This window comes from Danio rerio, chromosome 19 (assembly GCF_049306965.1).
Source record: "Danio rerio strain Tuebingen ecotype United States chromosome 19, GRCz12tu, whole genome shotgun sequence".
Classification (NCBI taxonomy): Eukaryota; Metazoa; Chordata; class Actinopteri; order Cypriniformes; family Danionidae; genus Danio; species Danio rerio.
Genome location: NC_133194.1, coordinates 6067634 through 6085166, shown reverse-complemented (window position 1 = coordinate 6085166; position 17533 = coordinate 6067634). Strand labels below are relative to the sequence as shown.

The following is a 17533-nucleotide window of genomic DNA, read 5'->3' as shown; positions in this document are numbered from 1 at the left end:
TGAGAGCAACGAGGTTATAATTCAAACATGTTCTGTTAGGAAATGAATTATCAAAATGTCGTTTAAAAAAAGTATACAGTCACATATATTTATATATGTATGTGTGCATGTGCAGATATATATATAAACAATATATATGTATGTTTATATACATACAGCTTATTTATATATAAACAAGAAGGGGGGGAAAAATCTAAAGTTTAATTATTTTATAATTTATATTTGGAATCTTTGTCAAAGTAGCATGGGAAGAATTTCATTTTTTGAATTATCCAATTGCGTAATATTTGCAAGGGCACAGGTACATAAATATATAATCTTCCCATGCTCTGATCTTCGCAGATACCATTTCAAAATACATTGACTTAGCACCAGTGCTCCCATGTATTATCAACAAGCTCAAAAAAAAAGACCAATGCAATTAAAAAAAAAGAAAGCCAAAATAAATAAATACAAGAGTTAACATGGTGTAACCGAGGAGGTTAAAATAAGATTGCCTTGCTGATTGTAATGATCACAAAATCATTCTTAAAAAGTGAAATAGGCACATCCAATCTTGACATGAGTATGGGGAGGTTTGGGGGACAGTCACAACATCACGTGAGAAAGGCAATAATAATACAGTGATATGTTTACACTCATTATACTGCAATTAAAAACACACATTATTACAGTTCCCTGTTTATTGCACAAGGGACAGAACGTTCGTTTAAAAGCATAACAAATAATGGCAACGAAAGAGGAGATTACAGTCACTATAACAAGTGTTTTTTTTTTAGGAGTCCTGCCATTCCTGACTCTGTGTCCGACAGCCTCTGGAGAATGGAGGGGTCGAAACAAGAAATCCTAAAACTGGGAGCTCTAAAACTAGCGTTTTCAGTTACAAGTGTTAATATAAATAAAATGCATACTACAGTGATCTTTTATAAAAGTTTTCCTGTAAATAATACAGTCAGAGGTACAATACAATACAAGGTAAAACCAAATGCCATTACAAGCCTATCAATATACATTTTTCCCCCTTTCGTTTTTCTCCCATTTTTTTTTTCATAGCACAACCTACCATTTCTATACACTAGCAAGTTAGTTGCAGTTTTTAAAATATGGGTTCTGAGCAACATCATCAAATTAAAGGGAGAACGAACGAATGATGCCACTAAGAAATGAACCCAGTAAGCGCAATGCTGTCATCTGCTGCTGAATAATAATGTTGTGAAGCTCATCTTCGTGCTGCATGGTACACACAAGTTAGAAAAGTTAGAACATGAAAAGAACAGGGGAGGAATACAAAACAAAAGAAAAAAAAACTTTGAAAGTCCTACACAACACAGAAAAGTGTTGCCTCCAATAACTGAAGACGTCTCAATTACGCTCTATACACTGTTAAACATAGTTACTTCTACTTGTTAAACATACAAGTTGCTGGACGCGTCTCGGAACTCATCGGACAGTCAACATATTTTCTTTGTATTGTCTAGGATTGAAAGTTGTGAATGCTTTCAAGGTTGTCATCAAAAGGGTAGCTAGGCATGGGATGAAATGTATGCTTTTTAAATTCTTTGTTTTGCATTTAGCAATAACCCAGAACGGGAAGTTGCGTGTCCATCTTCGACCCAAAGTCGCTTTTTATGTAACCTCACAAAAACAATACTGATCTAACAGTACCATAGTGGGAAATGTGCTGTTTTATACACATACGTGGAAATGCCTCACCCCGAAAGCAATTCGTTTTCAAGAATTAAAACAAGATGCCAGCTAGTTTGAACTTCTTCCAAAGGCTGGTATCAGAATTGAAGGCAGTGGCCCTCGGTGTCCCCAACCCCAAAAGGGAACTGTGAAAATGCAAGTAAGGTCACCTGTGGTGTTTAGGACGAGGGTAAGGGTGGGGAAAATGTGACCTAAAACTAACAGTCATCATGTGATGTAACAAGTCCAATGTTTCACGGTACATGCAGGGACAGTTCTCTTAACCTAAACAACAATCTGTTCGACAAAAGCCTCACAGCCACACCTCAAGCACTAGAGACGAAGATGAGTGAAAGGAATGGGGGTTTTGGCACCTCCAAAAGCCTTGGCATGAATCTCCATTACAAACCACAAGTTCTGCTTTAGCAATTCTCCGGCACTATAAAAAGGGCCCCGAGGGCATGCCCAAGTAATTGGTGGTGCCCACATTGAGACTAGAGGAAGGTGTTGAACTGTTCCAGTGGACCTTCTGATGGTGTCTTAAGTTGGATCTGCTGGAGAAGCGCTTATCACAGTGCTGACACGAGAAAGGCTTCTCCTTGGTGTGGATGCGGCGGTGGCAGATAAGTTGAGTGGAGACACGGAATGCCTTGCCACAGTCCGGGCACTGGTAACGCTTGGGCTCTGTGTGGATACGTCTGTGATTTTTGAGTGCCATCAGATTGGAGAATTCTTTCTGGCAGGAGTTGCAGAAATAGGTGCCCATCTTGTGGCTGTTCTTGTGATTCAGAAGTGAGCTGGCATGACGGTAACCGCGGCCGCACTGATCACAGACATGCGACTTGCACCCCAGCTCACTGCGTCTCTGCTGTGACGCCAGCTGATGATGAAGTCCAGATGAGCTGCTGCCACTGGGACCATGGTTAAGCTTTCGGAGGCCGTTAGGATCAAGTCCCTGTGCTTGCATCAGCGTAAGGTCAAGCCCAGAGCCCCAACTCAAATCAGAGCCACTGGACGAAACCCCAGGCTGCTGCGATGTTTTTGGGGCGCGGCCATGTTGCATTTCCAGGTGGAGTCGGAAACTAGCCTTGCTAAGAAATGTCCGCTGGCACAGAGTGCAGCCAATCTCCCGCTCCTTTAGGTGGATACGGCGGTGATTTTGTAATTGGGAAGAGACGCGGAAAGCTTTGCCGCACTCTGGGCAGCGGTGCCGCCGAGTTTCAGAATGAATGCGACGGTGATTCTTGAGTGCGAGCAGATTGGAGTAGGTCTTGAGGCACACAGCGCAGTGGTAGATGCCGACGGTGTGGGTGTTTTTGTGATTAAGAAGTGAGCTAGCATGCCGATAAGAACGACCACACTGGTCACATCTGTGAAAACAGAAAGAGAGACAAAGTAAATCTCACCTGCTCATTGTCTTCTCAACCCCTCAATAGTTAGTAACCTAGATTAGTCTGAAAGCAAGCTAACAATGTATAGCTGACTTCTATGGTAATTACATTGATGGATACACAAATACAGGTATATGATCTTGAATCCAGCTGCCAAACTAAAAAATATAATCTTGGACAGGATAACTTGGATAGCATTGCCTGTAATAAAGTGACCATGAATTATAACTTGAAGTTTCAACTAATTGTGTAAAATTAAGGCAGTGGTACAATGAATTATATAATTTATAGAATCATAATATAAACAATGTGCAACAGTCTACAGGAGAAACCTTGTCAGTGGACTACAAATCATGATTTGTTTTCAGTCTCAAGGTATTTAAAGATTCAGCTCGTCAAAATGGTAAATAAAATGTTATTAAGTATAGGTAAAGTACACAAAGCCTTTCAAAATGCTTGCATAATTGTGCAGAAAATACGGTTTTTGGATTTGACCTGAATTCTGGTTGGAAAACAGCATTATAGAAGTGTTGTGAACTTATTTCCAAAACACCAAGCAGTATGAACAAAAGCAGTATGTTTTTGTGAACCTCACTAGGAACTTTTGTTCCAATCAAGTAGTTTGTTAGTATGGAAGTTGTGTGTTAGTAGGAAGTCGTAACATTCCTTTAAATATTCCTTCTTTGATATTTATTGTCTTGATAGCAAATTAAGCATATTTTGATGATGGTAAATAAAATGGCACAGAACATGCATTAAACAAACTGATTAAAGTCCAGTGGTTGAGTGCTGTTGAGTCCAGATAAGTATGTGTTCCTGGAAGCACTACAGCTGATATAAAACTAGAGTATTAATGGCAACTGAATGTTCAAATGGTAACAACAGTAAATTTCACCATACATTCCAATATGTTTTCAATCAAATCAATTAAGGAGCAATCAATTGTTTGTCTATCTTTAGTACAATACACACATCTACCTAGTAAGTACATCAAAATTGACCTATTTTACCAAGACATCCGAACAATCTAGTGCAAATTGCTAACTGAAAGCAAAGGGGGGTAACTTATCTGGTCTCCACTAATCATACTGTCCAAACTTCAGAAAAATCCAAATTCCGGCACGCGTATGGTCCCGAGGAAGCCGGATTGGAGATCATATACCTGTAATAGACATGTAGAAACCTGTGATCTTTACTAGTTCACTTCAAAAATCACGAACAACAGACGTAAACTCACGTGAACCGGTAATCCTCTCCCTCTCTTGTGCTTGAAGTGTCCTTCCTCATGCCCTCCTTGCCTACCTGGTTGTCACCGCAGCGGTGCCTGGCCAGCCCAGAACGCCCCTGGAAGCTCTTCCCACAGGTGGGGCAGCCAAATCGGGTGTGTCCCTCCTCGTGGACTCTCTGGTGGTTCCGAAGGAAGCGGGCCAGTCGGAAAGCCTTTCCACAGGTTGTGCAGATATGCCGCTTCTTCTGCGTGTGGATACGCATGTGGTTGCGGAGGGCCATGTAGTTGGTGTACGGCTTGTCACAATAGGAGCAGTTGAAGTTGCCAATTTTGTGTGTATTTTTGTGGTTGAGCAGACTGCTAGCATGCTTGTATGAGCAGCCGCAAAGGTCACAGGCAAAGGGACGTTCTTCACGCTCTGGAGATCCCAGGTCACCTGCATCCATGCTCATATTAGAGCTGTTGAGAGAGGCAGAAGATGAAGGAAGCTGGGCACTGCAGTTATGCGAGGCCAGATCTGTGGTTGCGTGAAAGACTTGAGAGCACCCATCGCATTCATATTCTGGGGGAGGAGGAGCAGTCTGAATGCTAGTACCAGGAAGAGGAACAGGAATATCTTTGCAGAGCTGGTTGCTGGTGTGCGTTTCAAGCTGCCTCTGGTTCCTGAAGCCCCTTCCACATTCAGTGCAGGTAAATTTCTTGAGAGCGAAATGCATTCGAAGGTGATTCTTCATTGCCAGTCGATTTGGATAAGTGGAATTGCACACATTGCAGTGGTATTCGCCGATCTTATGAAGGTTCTTATGATTGGCCAGACTGCCAGCATGACGGTAAGTACGTCCACACTGATCGCAAGCAAAGGGGCGGCGACCGCTGCCATCATCAATCTGCTGTGCCCTCGCCCCCGCGTATGGTTTTTTGAAATCTTGAGGTTGACCATAATTGGGGTTCATGGGAGGATTCTGCATTTTGGGTTCACCCATCCTCATAGCTTGTAGCTGCGAAGGGCCTCCTTCATAGTGGGCTCCATTGGGATGAGACATGCTTTGAACTCTTTGGTCTCGCTCTCCAGTCTTTGCTCTGTGCTCTTCGTGCAGGCGTAGATGATTTATTAACTGCTTCTGAATCTTGAAGGCCTTCCCACACTCCTCACACTTGTGTCTGTGAACAGATAAAACACACAAAAACAAACAGATAAGAAAGCTTAAACACACTTCCATAAAAAGAAAGAAACAGAAAGAGGGACGATCCCCTTACATATACAAAGATGACTACACAATGCTCATATGGGGTACAGACATTATGAATTTCAGACTCGACTGTGTGTATGTGTGCATATCAGTATGAGTTATGTTTGTTGCCCTCGTCATCTCTAATGAAAAGAAAAAAAAAAAAATCACCATTGCACACTGCCTGGACACTCAACATTTCATTAAAATCTATTCATTCAGTGATGACCTGAGTAATCACATGAGTGGGGAACTCATGATAATACATAAGCATTCAAAGTATGCAAAGAGATCTAAACAGTTAGAGTATAATAGGGCACATGCAATGCTGGCTAACCTCTTTAAGTCAAAATGAGTCCTCTGGTGGTTCTTGAGAGCCAGTAGGTTGTAGTAGCGTTTTTGGCAGACAAGGCAGCGGAAGACCCCAGTCTTGTGAGATTTCTTATGGTTGAGCAGGGAGCAGGGGTGTCTGTAACTCCTTCCACACTGGTCGCACCTGTGGGGCCGATCAACAGAGCCTGACATCTGCTGAGGGTTTACAGGGCCTCCGCTGCCACTGGTACCAGCACCACCCGTCATCCCTTTAGCTCCATTCATACCCTTGTTCAATGCCCCCGATCTCGCCTTGCCTGGACACAGGTGAGTGATCAGGTGATGGCGATCTGCAAAGAACATGCCACAGTCAACGCAAATGTGGTTCCTTCCATCCATTTTGCCATTAGAATTAGAGCTACTGCCACCCAAGCCCTGTGTAGATCCATCTGGCCGAGCAGGTCCATGGACTAGCTGGTGATTCAGCAAGTCCTGCTTTCTGCTGAAGCTCTGGCCACAGGTGCTACAGATCGAAAGACTGGCTGTACTACCCTCTTGTCGCCTCCTCCAGTCTTGGTCACCAACTGAAGGGAGGGCAGAGGAGGGCCCTGCCCCCTGGTTAACCCCATGGCTTCGTAGGTGGCTACGAAGTGCCCTTAGACTGGCATAATGATTTCCGCAGACCGTGCACTGATAAACCTCTCCATCATCATCATCATCATTTTTGTTATTCATTCTCTTATTGTTGCCCTGCGAGTTGTTTTGTGCACCTGCAAATGACATCTGGTCATGACCACGTCTGTGACGAGAACTTTCTTTGAGGTTAGCGCTACCAGGTGGCAGAGAAGCACCACCAGGACTATGGAAGCTCATGTTACCCATGTAACCATTGGTCATACTCCCTTGGTTGACGTTATTTGTTTGACGGTGGTTTTGGGGAAGAGGGGAATGACCAGAACTGCTTTGAGCAAGGGAACCGTCAAATCGGTCATGGAATTCCAGTGAATCCAGGCCACTGTTATGGGAACCATCTGGGACAAAGTGTGCTGCGTCACCAAGATTACCGGGCATTGAAATTGGGGTTGTTGCACCACTCTCCTGACTCTGAGAATGTACAAAGCCCTGTTGAGAGTCTAGCCCTGTCAGTGGCTCAGAGGAAAGCCAATCTCCCTCTGTACCCATCGACTGCGAATTTGGCCGGGTTTTGTGACTGCGAAGGTGGCTATGTAGGGCTGCTAAGTGTGAATACTGCTTACAGCAAACTGTGCACTGATAATTGCCAGTTTGATGCGAGCGTTTATGATTAACTAGACTCCCGGCATGTCGGTAGGTTTTCCCACATTCGTTGCACTTAAATCTGCGATCAGCATCATCAAGAGATGAAGACTGCCCCTGAGACCTTGTCTCACCATTTGATGTAGATATTGACGGTTGAGAGTTTGAAGCTAGTCCAACAGAATTTATAATAGAAGGGGTATCGTGGGCATGTGCTGTCGTGTGAGGGTCATGCGTAAGGTAATGAATTTTGAGACTATCCAAGTCAGGTTGTCCCGTTCCACAATATGCACAGGTATATATGGCATTATTGATTGCAGGGCCTAGCATTGGGTCATAACGCTTATCAGGTAATGGGGGCAATGGAAGGGAGTCACCAAGAGCAGGTGTATAAGGATTCACTGCTGGGGATCGAACAGAACTTAGATTATGAGGCACTATGCCTGGGAAACTACGTGTTAGTCCCAATGAAGACGATGCAGCATTGTGTAACAAAAGGTGCTCTTGAAAGTCATTCTTATTAGGCAAAGCCAATTGGCAAAGATGGCAATAGCTGGGTGCCATGTCATCATTATGGGAACCAAGGGGGCGAGGGTCAGATGGTGCTTCATTCACAAGGACCCCCATGGACATTCCAGGGGGCTTAAATTTAGAATGAGTGCGTTCATGAGCATTAAGAGCGGCAAGATTACTGAACTGCTTGTAACAGACACTGCACTTATATGTACCCTCTTGATGAGACTTCTTATGGTTAACCAAGCTGCCATGATGACGATATGTTCTGTCACACTGGTCGCATTTAAAAGGTCTGTCCCAGGCATCTTCAGATCCTGGAGGTTTCAGTTTGTCATGGTCATGACCAGGCATCATTCCACTGTTGTTTATGTGACTCCTGAAAGCTGCGTCAGACAGATCTTGTGCTAGATTATAATCCCTGTCTTCATCAACATTGTCCTCATTCTCCTCTTCAGCTTGGGCACTTGGAGACAGGGTGTGGATGCGGAGGTGGTTTTTCAGCGCCACAGCATTGGGCAAAGTTCGGGTGCAGACCGGACACTGGAAAGAACCCATTTCATGAGTTTTTTTGTGAGAAGCCAAGCTACTGGCATGCTTAAAAATACGTCCACACTGCTCGCATTCAAATCTGCCATTCTCTTCTTGATGATAGTGTGCTTTCATGTGCTCCAGTAGACTAGGTGTACTTGGGCAAATGATGTCGCATTCTTTGCAAGGAAAACCCTTGGCTCGATTCATATCATGCATAGCCATGGTGAGAAAATTGAAATGGAAGGGAGAAATGTCCACATAAAATGATCCTCGAACAAAGAAGAAAAGGGGGCAATGTGTGATGTTCAGCTCTCTGCTTCTGTAGTATCAGCCATTTTACCTGGGTGACAGATATTCTCTCCAATCAGCCTTTCAATTCCACTCGATCACAGCAGTTCAGAGAGGGTCTGGACAGATGTGGGGCATCAGAGGACAGCTGAAAAGATACAATAAAAGACCAACGTTAATTTTATTTAACAAATACATATCCACCATCTTACTAAACATGCCATCTAGTGGACCATGAGTTTAACGAAAGCATAAATGATAGTAACAGCTTAACAAGCAAAACAGTTTGTTTTAACGTTCATTAAGGGTAATAATAAATAAACATTCACTGTGATAGGACGACATTAAGAGAAGTAGCTTTGGCATGTCTAATCTCACATTTAGGTCCCACAGAAGACGCACAGGTCCAAAGTAGCTGAAAATAAGCCAGCTTTTTGTACCTGCACATCAATCATTTGACGTCAAATGTAAACGGGTATGCTGATAACTCTGCAGTCTGTTTACACTGCCACAACATCAGCATAAGTAATGTTTTACCAAGGACAAGCAAATTACAAGTACAGTGCATGCTATAAAAGAGTGAACATAATTCAGGAAAATAAAAAGGTCAGTTTTACAATTCAAGTTGTCAGTACGCATCGCAAGCTAAGTTAAGTCTAATTATCAGTCTAACTATCAATAATACAATGAGATGTTTTTTTAACAAAGCATATCAAGTAAATTGTGCAGGAGTTGGCTACTTCCTGATTTTCTCAGGTAGAACTTGCAGCCCCCTAAAACACGGGTCACCAAACTTGTTCCTGGAGAGCCGGTGCCCAACAGAGTTCATCTCCAACTCTAATCAAACACACCTGAACAAGCTAATCAAGGTCTTACTAGGTATACTAGAAACATCCAGGCAGGTGTGTTGAAGCAAGTTGGAGCTAAACCCTGCAGGGACACAGGCCTTCCAGGACTGAGATTGGTGACCCCTGCCCTAAAATTTCAGAAACGCAGTCATTAAAAACAAACACTGAAACCCAGTAAACACATTCTGAAGTAGCTAAACAGCTGCAGAATAAATAATCTCTGTTTTAGGATAGTCAGGTCATCTCAAAGTTGATGAACGTTTACACACGACTAAAACCATCTATCAGCCAAAGCATTTTTGTAAACAAGATATTTGGATCAAAATATCTCCAGGTATATTTGATTTACAGATATTCACTAATCGCTGTTTGATCACTTTGCCATTGCAACCCCTGACAATTTTTATTGAGCATCATTAAAAATGCTTCTTTGGCTATTGAACAGACAGTAATTTGCAACAACACCACAACCAAATATCATGCATTTTTCATGAAACCTGCTTAACAAAACCAAGTATCGCAATACAACATTTAGTATACATAAATTAATCAAATGTGCAACAGTGCATTGCTGTTTATACAACTAAATATATATAAACTCTATATAACTAAGCCAATTTTGTTAACTCTTTCATCTGAAAATGCAAGAAACTATTAATATGCACCACATTTATTTGAACAATCCTGCAGTGGCTTAAGGAGCTTTTTCATTTAAAACCACACATTGGGATTTTGGCACTACAACAGACCAAGATTTGTTTTCCTTTCAATTGCACATTTAATATTTGTGCGAACCACTGAACTCGATTATAACTCTGACAATCAATACCTCTTAAAAGCATTTTTAAAAAAAATCAAGCTTTTTGATTGCTAACACAATCAAATGGTTTTTACAAAGCATGAGCAAGATTCTTATTTTCTGTTGCTTTTTAAGGGTCACCAAGTGCCAGTACTGCATATAAAATCACTTCAAGTTAACCCACTGCCATTGGCATCACTAAAGTGAGTGAAATTTGGTTACATTGGCAGCTTCAGTTCCTATCTAAATACAAAAACCAACTAGATCCACAACTACATTTGTAGCTTGAAGCTCAATAAAACGGTTTATGAAATTTGGCAACACAAAATAAAAAAAATAAAAAAAAATCACACTGGATTATTGAAGCTGAATTTGCTGAAGAAAACCAAATAAAATGCATGACCACAAGTTCACATCTATTAGTGCCCACTAGGGAGAAATTCATCTTACCACCACACAACTGCAATGAAAGAAACAGTGCTCCTTGACCACACACAATGGCCATCAGACAACTGAAACACTAGAGAGCTCAACTGGTTTATTTTTTGGCTTCTCTCAAGCCTGCTGAACGGCATTATTTTACTTTCAGTACAGAAACTTCAATAGAGGCAGCTCAAAAATAACCCAATATTCAGACAATGTGTGACTGATGTCAGTGAAGCGATCTGGCATTAAAAGAAGGTTCAGACCTGTCTTGTTTATGTTTTTAACATAGTACTTTGAGTCACATATATTTTATTGCAACTACAGAATACACTGTCCAACAAAATACAACATCCTTGTATGTGTCTTACATAAGCCATGTTTCCATTCAAAGCTGTGGATTTAATCAATGCGCAAATTCAGTATATCGCATAAAGCATTTGCTAATGAAGCATCGTTTCAATCCAATGAGCTGAAGAGAAAAATAAAACTTCCACCTATATCAGTGGGGAAAATGGTAGCTGCAGCACTAAGATAAGCTTCTGCTGGTCTTTTTAGTATATAGGTCTATATTTTTTGCACCTTGGGGTTTTCCTATTTCGTATTCTGATGTATTTAGACTGTAATTAGAAGATAATATATGCAACTCATTTGATGATAGACTTTGGTTTAGGTATTTCAGATTAAAAAAACAAAATAAAAATAAAAACATGTAAGATGTTTTGTGATGAGTGATCTGCAGGTTTGTCCAGTAATGTCATCTGAGTTATATGATATGCATTGAGGAATTCATGCCTTCACTGGTTCGAAAAGAATGTTATTTTTGTTTTATGCGTACAAAAAAGCATTCTTATAGCTTCATAATATTCTGAATGAAAACCTGAAGCATGTTTTCAAGATGTTTTTTGGCATTTTTCTAGAGATTAAATGAGTCAGAACTAGGCATGGGACGATAACCCTTTCAAGGTATACCGCGGTTTGAAAAAAAGTCATGGTTTTAAAACCGCCAAAATTTTCTGCAATACTGTTCCTTATTTATGTGTACGATTTTTTTTTTTTAAGAGCAACAGTATCTCCAGCAGAAAACGTATCCAAAGATGAGGTTTTAAATTAAATAAAAGACAGCAGAAGTCAATTATTCATTTGAATGATTTAGCCTGACATGTTTACTGTTCCAAAATATTTTAAATGTTTCTTAAAATAATAAATATTGTGTTTAAAAGGAAAAAATGTTTATATTTTTACCGCCAGAGATTTAAAAACTGTTTATCTTAAAGCAGTAATCACAATACCGTGATATTTTATCTAAGGTTAGGAAACCATCAGAATCTTATACCATGCCATGCCTGGTCAGGACCATTGCCGTTTATAGAAGACATGGCTCTCAGATATCACCTAAAATATCTTTTGAATTCTGAAAATGAATGGAGATCTCAGAGGTTTGAAATGATATGAGGGTAATAACGCTTATATTTTGCGAATCAACCCTTTAATAGGGAATTTTACAGCTGTCAATTTCTCACAAACATTTTAGCGTTGTTGAGGTTTAGAAACACCACTGATTGGCCATTGTGTTTATACTCTCAACCTGATGCTTATAATACATATTGCTCAACAATGCCCAAATGTTAGTGTGAAATAAATGTTTTTAATACTACAGTACTGATTGGTTGGTAGTTAATTGGTAATAACTGTATTTCAATCTTTATTAACCAACGCTTTCTTATCAGGCCCAACTAGGCGCACACGAGCCACAAAATCGGAACCACATCTTGGGAACCTAAACCAATACTTCAAAAATCTCCATTAAAATAGGTGGTGTGAAACAGCTTTAAATATCTCGTTATTTCAAATCAATAATTATAATATAATTGGATGAAAATTTAATTCCTGATTATCAGCAGTATGTAATCAAGAATTTCTTTACTCTAATTACTGATTTAACATCACTTGAAATATTTTTTATTTAAAAAGTGATGAGATGAAAATAACATACAAGTTTTTGCCATTTAAACTAAAGTTTCCATAATCTTGACATCATTTGCATATAACGTAATCTTTTTTCCATGTGCACCATATCCTCCACCATATCTTCTTTAAAGTCAGTGTAAACTGAACATTTCTGCAGGTCTTTATTTCTGTATGATGATGTATTTCCATAATGAGTGGTGGGTTTTTATTCTTGTACAGCTCCTCTTCTTCCACTAGCAGTCAAACTGATGTCATCAGAGAAGGACTGCAATTCCTGAGCGAAATCAAGCATTCAGATTTTGATTAAAGATTACCAAATGAAAGTTGTACCAGTTTTTCCAGTGGATTTATGTGCATGGATGGTGCATTCATTTATTTTACTTATGCTTGGTCCCTTATTTATCAGGGGACGCCACAGTGAAATGAACCACCAACTATTCTGACATGTTTAATGCAGCAGATGCCTTTCCAGCTGCAACCCAATACTGGGAAACACCCATTCACACTCATTAACACACTTGCTCATGCTCTACGTCCACTTTAGTTTATTCAAAAACCAGAACACCAGTGACCAAAATGACCAGTTTTAATCCATAGTGCATTTTGAGCTACAAGTTGCAAGACAGATCATATGAAGTGTTCATGATGTGATCATCATTCATGCGCAGTGAGGTCTGCTGTTTGTGGAACGAATCTAGGCATACATCTCACAGCATCTGTGATCCGAGTTAGCGTCGCATACCCTCAGGGTATATAACCTGACCAGTGGTCTCTGACTCAAGACCATCTGGATGCTTTAGCTCCATCAACACTTCAAGATCCACACTGCAAAGTGCCAGATGGGTCCCACTTTTTAGGGAATAAAATCATTTGCAAAACACACTACCTCCACTAAGTTTGCTCATTTTAAGGTCAATAAAATCAGTACTAGGACCCGTCACAGAAAAGAACGCAAAAAGTGATGGTATCAGATGGTAGCGGTCACTTGCATATTTGCCTTAGTCTCTTTTTTTATTAGGGGTTGCCACAGTGGAATAAACCGCCAACTCTTCCAGTATGTTTTACGCAGTGGGTGCCCTTCAAGCCGCAACCCAGTATTGGGAAACACTCATCCACTCGCATTCACACACACTTGTACGCTACAGCCAATGTAGTTCATAAAATTAACTTATGCCTGATTCACACGAGGATTCAGCGTCAACGCTTGACAGAGGGCGTGTCTGAAGTTGGGCTGACACGATCGTCATAGCAGCGTCAGCCAATGAAATTAGTCAGCAATCAGATACTGTCTGAGCTAGTGTAATTGCATACAGCAATCTGACTGGCTGACACTTGTTCTCAAAAGTTGAGAAAGTCCCAACTTCTGCAGCAAGCAATGCTACTGAAGCAGCGCAGACGTATCCACAATGCAGTTCAGCAATGTCTGACGTCACCCATTTAGGGCATCGACGCTGATACACCATGTGAATGGGGTGTTATACAGACTGTGGAGGAAACCCACGCGAACAACGGGGGAATATTCAAACTCCACACAGAAATGCTAACTGGTCCAGCTGGAACACTGGAAATAACACTGTGCAGTGATGGTATCAGATGGTAACATTCACTTGCATATTTTCTATGAAAATTGTGTCATTATAACACCAACAAAAAATATTTAAAACTATAAACGTATATATTAAAAGGTGTTATTTTGAAAGTCAAATAACCATCTAACTTGAAGTCAGTTTACTTATTATACTATAGACTTTAGTGATGATAATAAATCATTATTAGGTATATATTACTATACAGATGTTCACGTCTTTACCTTACCACACGAAGTCTGCATGTAATCCGAGATTTTTAGCCCACCATTGAGTCTATTAATTTACTTCTGTAAATGTGTGTACATTTATATTTATTCAGGTTTGAAATTTATTTCAGTAATATTACTAACTGATATGAAAATGTTCAAATGATTTATTTACAATACAGTTTGTAAAAGTAATATTTTCTGTATTTCAGTAGATATATGAGAGACTTTTTATGAGAGGCTTTGTTTACCAAATAAGTGGATTTAATTGGATTTGCATTGGAAACATTAAATAAGGTATAAACATTGGAAACACTAAATAAGGTAATAAAAAGCTATTCTTCTTTTAATTTAATTTATTAAGTTTTTAGCAATGAAACTCCAAAAAAATCATTCCACATAAATCTGCAGTTTATTTTACAAAATTCTAAGCAGAAATAGCAAAAAAATTCTGCAGATGTCTGAAATAATTCGGCACACTTAAAAAAAAAAATCAAACAGAAAGACTATATGGAGGCCATGTGAGAAGGTAAGCAAGTGTGTGAGTGTAAACACTGCTCATTACAGCATGTTTACTGTTTTTACCTTGAATTAATGTCAAACCAGTCCATTAAACATTATTAAAAATTGTTTAAGATGAAATACACTGAAGTGAAGAGCAATTAGTTGTCTAATAACTTGTATATTCACCACATCCGTGAAGTTTATGTTTATAATAATGTCCACGACTTCTACATTAGTGGAAATCACAATTTTAAATAATCACAATGGGAATTGTGTAGACATGACGGGTTTTAAGAAAACTAAAACTCAGATCAACGAATCATTAATTAGCTCTTAACTTTGATCATTTTTAATAAGTATTAGTGCAACTTAAACACTCGAATATATACATAAAAAACCTGTAAGCATATTAAAAACACAAATAATCAGCTTGGTTATTTGTTTCTTCTGCTAAATTATAAATTTGGCATTACATTGTATTTGCTCAATGGCGCAGCTGACAAAGAAATGATAACGTTAAGTTACATGATGGGCCTAACATGTCCGTGGCACCCCAATAACAACGTAATAATCTTCATAATCTATATGCAAACCTGGTTTTCTATCAAATGTAAACAATTAACGCTTCGCTATGACCTTGGCCTAAAGCTCCACACCCGCTTTTTATCCGGACAAAAGCAGATGCAGAGACCCGACATTCCGTGTCATTTTCCCTCCATAGACTCACCATATTAGGCGTCGAAAACACCGAAACAGGACCAAAAATATATTGTACATCCATTCGGGCTCTATGTACGTGCAATTCTAGTCAAAATGCATGTGTGTGCTGTTGCAAGAAAGAGCGAAATGTACATCCAGACCCGTATGTTTTCACAGGATGCGAGTCGCTGTGTGCAAATATTAGCTGGTGGGCTATTGCAGCCAGACCGAGCGCGAGAAAACGAAGAAAAAAACGATTATTTTCGACGCTCCAAACGCTTTAGGATGAAAAGTCCCGCTAATTTTTGGTCACCCTCGTGTGTTGGTTTGAAAGCATGAAAAACATCCAGCTCTCGTAGGCGATGGCATCGATTATTTTAACGTGTCGGTCTGTCTGACAGCGACAAACCCCCCCGCAGCTAACGCGCTAGCCTCCCCTCACGATACTAGCGAGCGCAAAACACGACCATCTCGAAGAAAACAAACAGTTTTGGTGACCTACATTTGGAATAAATGTCCTTTGGATTAAAATACACCGATATAAACGCGATTAAATCGACAAATGTCAGGTATAAACTGTAAAACGGTTTCTATTTAGCGGTAAGGTCAATGCTAGTCGGCTAGCTTGCCTAGCGACACAAAGATCCGGAGGCTCGCGAGCTCTGATTCAATGAATGTGGCCATTGTGTGCAATTAAACAAACACCTTCAAGCTGCAACCACTTACCCGACTTACAGACGTGCACAATGATCAGGAATGGGGGGTTATGCTCTTTTAGATTGCGCAGGAGAAAATGGTATGTTCAGTCGCTCGCCATTGTTATTTTTGAACTCTTTTTCTCTTCAGCGGGCGGCTCCACCGTCTTTTTCTCGGTGTATTCAGCACACTTCCTGCTGCGGGCTGAACGGGGATGGAGAGCTGCGGACGTGCTTTACCGCGTCACTATGCGCTCTTCTCCGTGTGTTTGCGTTGGAAGTAAACATTGCTCAGTGGACCCGATTTTTGATTAAAATCATACAGCTAGTTTTATGCACTTGAACTTTCTTGTTCTTCTTTCTAAAATGAAACAAAGCAAAGCAAAACGTGACGTTATCACATTTTTGACCATGCAGCATTGCTATTATTTAAAATGCATTGGAGTAAAGTTATAGGCTTGTATAGAAGACATTGGATTAGTTGTCTCATCAATATCAACCGTAAATGTTTAGGTTAACGCCAAGCTTATGCTATTTTTTACCTGTACACCTTTAAACTATCTAAATTGGATGAAAATTATTATTACCTGACTACATTTGATTTAAAGTTATATTTTAAGATGCTAAACCTTTGTAGTTTCAATATTGTAATCTGTCATATAACGCCAGCCAGGCCATTCTGGTGAAAGGGGTTGTTCTTCTTTTCTTAAAAAGTGTGACTTTCTGCAATCGCCCCATTTTCTATTAAGTTATAAGGTTTAAATACTGAATTTTAATGTACTATTTTTTACTAGATTATCTTGTCGGATGGTCATCGTAACCATACTTTTTAATATACCAAAAAAGCATTTACTAAAGATTCAGAATAAAGAATTATGTATACAAAACTTTCCTCAATCAGAATTTGGGATGCCGAATTTGGCATGGTGTGACTTCAGAAAGGGAACGGACAGCCAACACAGGATTCTGCTTGATCTTAAAGCATTTTTCGATGGGTTCTCACAATTTATTATGGAACAGCAGTCAAAATAGGATGAATGAGCTGATATATGGGACAAATTCTGGACCTTTTTCAGTAAGGCTGGGGTCTTGCAAACCACCCGAACCCCCCCTGCCTACAGGCCTGCCTACCTATAGATCAAATATTCAGCATTCGTGTCAGATTACTTCCCCCAAATTTGCAGTTAGTCTTAACACCCTTGTGCTGTTCAATTTTTTTATTCTTCAGTAGAACATTGAGGAAGATTTCTTGCTATCTCCTCAGTAATACAATGCAGATCAATAGCTGCCAGCACTCTGAGGGTGAATAATAAACATACACAGTCCAAACTAAATGAATAAAT

General features: G+C 40.0%; 1 protein-coding gene across 17 annotated transcripts; it reads right to left on the bottom strand.

The window, feature by feature from the left end:
• Nucleotides 1–668: 668 nt before the first annotated feature.
• si:dkey-89b17.4 lies at nt 669–16401 on the bottom strand. Of its 17 annotated transcripts, none has more exons than XM_073931422.1 (5): nt 16222–16401; nt 5872–8604; nt 4315–5466; nt 4143–4239; nt 669–3056 (listed from the first exon to the last, which is right to left on the bottom strand). In XM_073931422.1, exons 2-4 carry the CDS (start codon nt 8388–8390, stop codon nt 4161–4163), a joined length of 3750 nt encoding a protein of 1249 aa, XP_073787523.1. In that variant the 5' UTR covers nt 8391–8604; nt 16222–16401; the 3' UTR covers nt 669–3056; nt 4143–4160. The 17 variants fall into 17 exon arrangements, with proteins under 17 accessions (XP_073787523.1, XP_068071331.1, XP_073787525.1 ...); XM_068215230.2 differs by having other exon boundaries at nt 669–3058; nt 4147–4239; XM_073931424.1 differs by having other exon boundaries at nt 4380–5466.
• Nucleotides 16402–17533: the final 1132 nt, after the last annotated feature.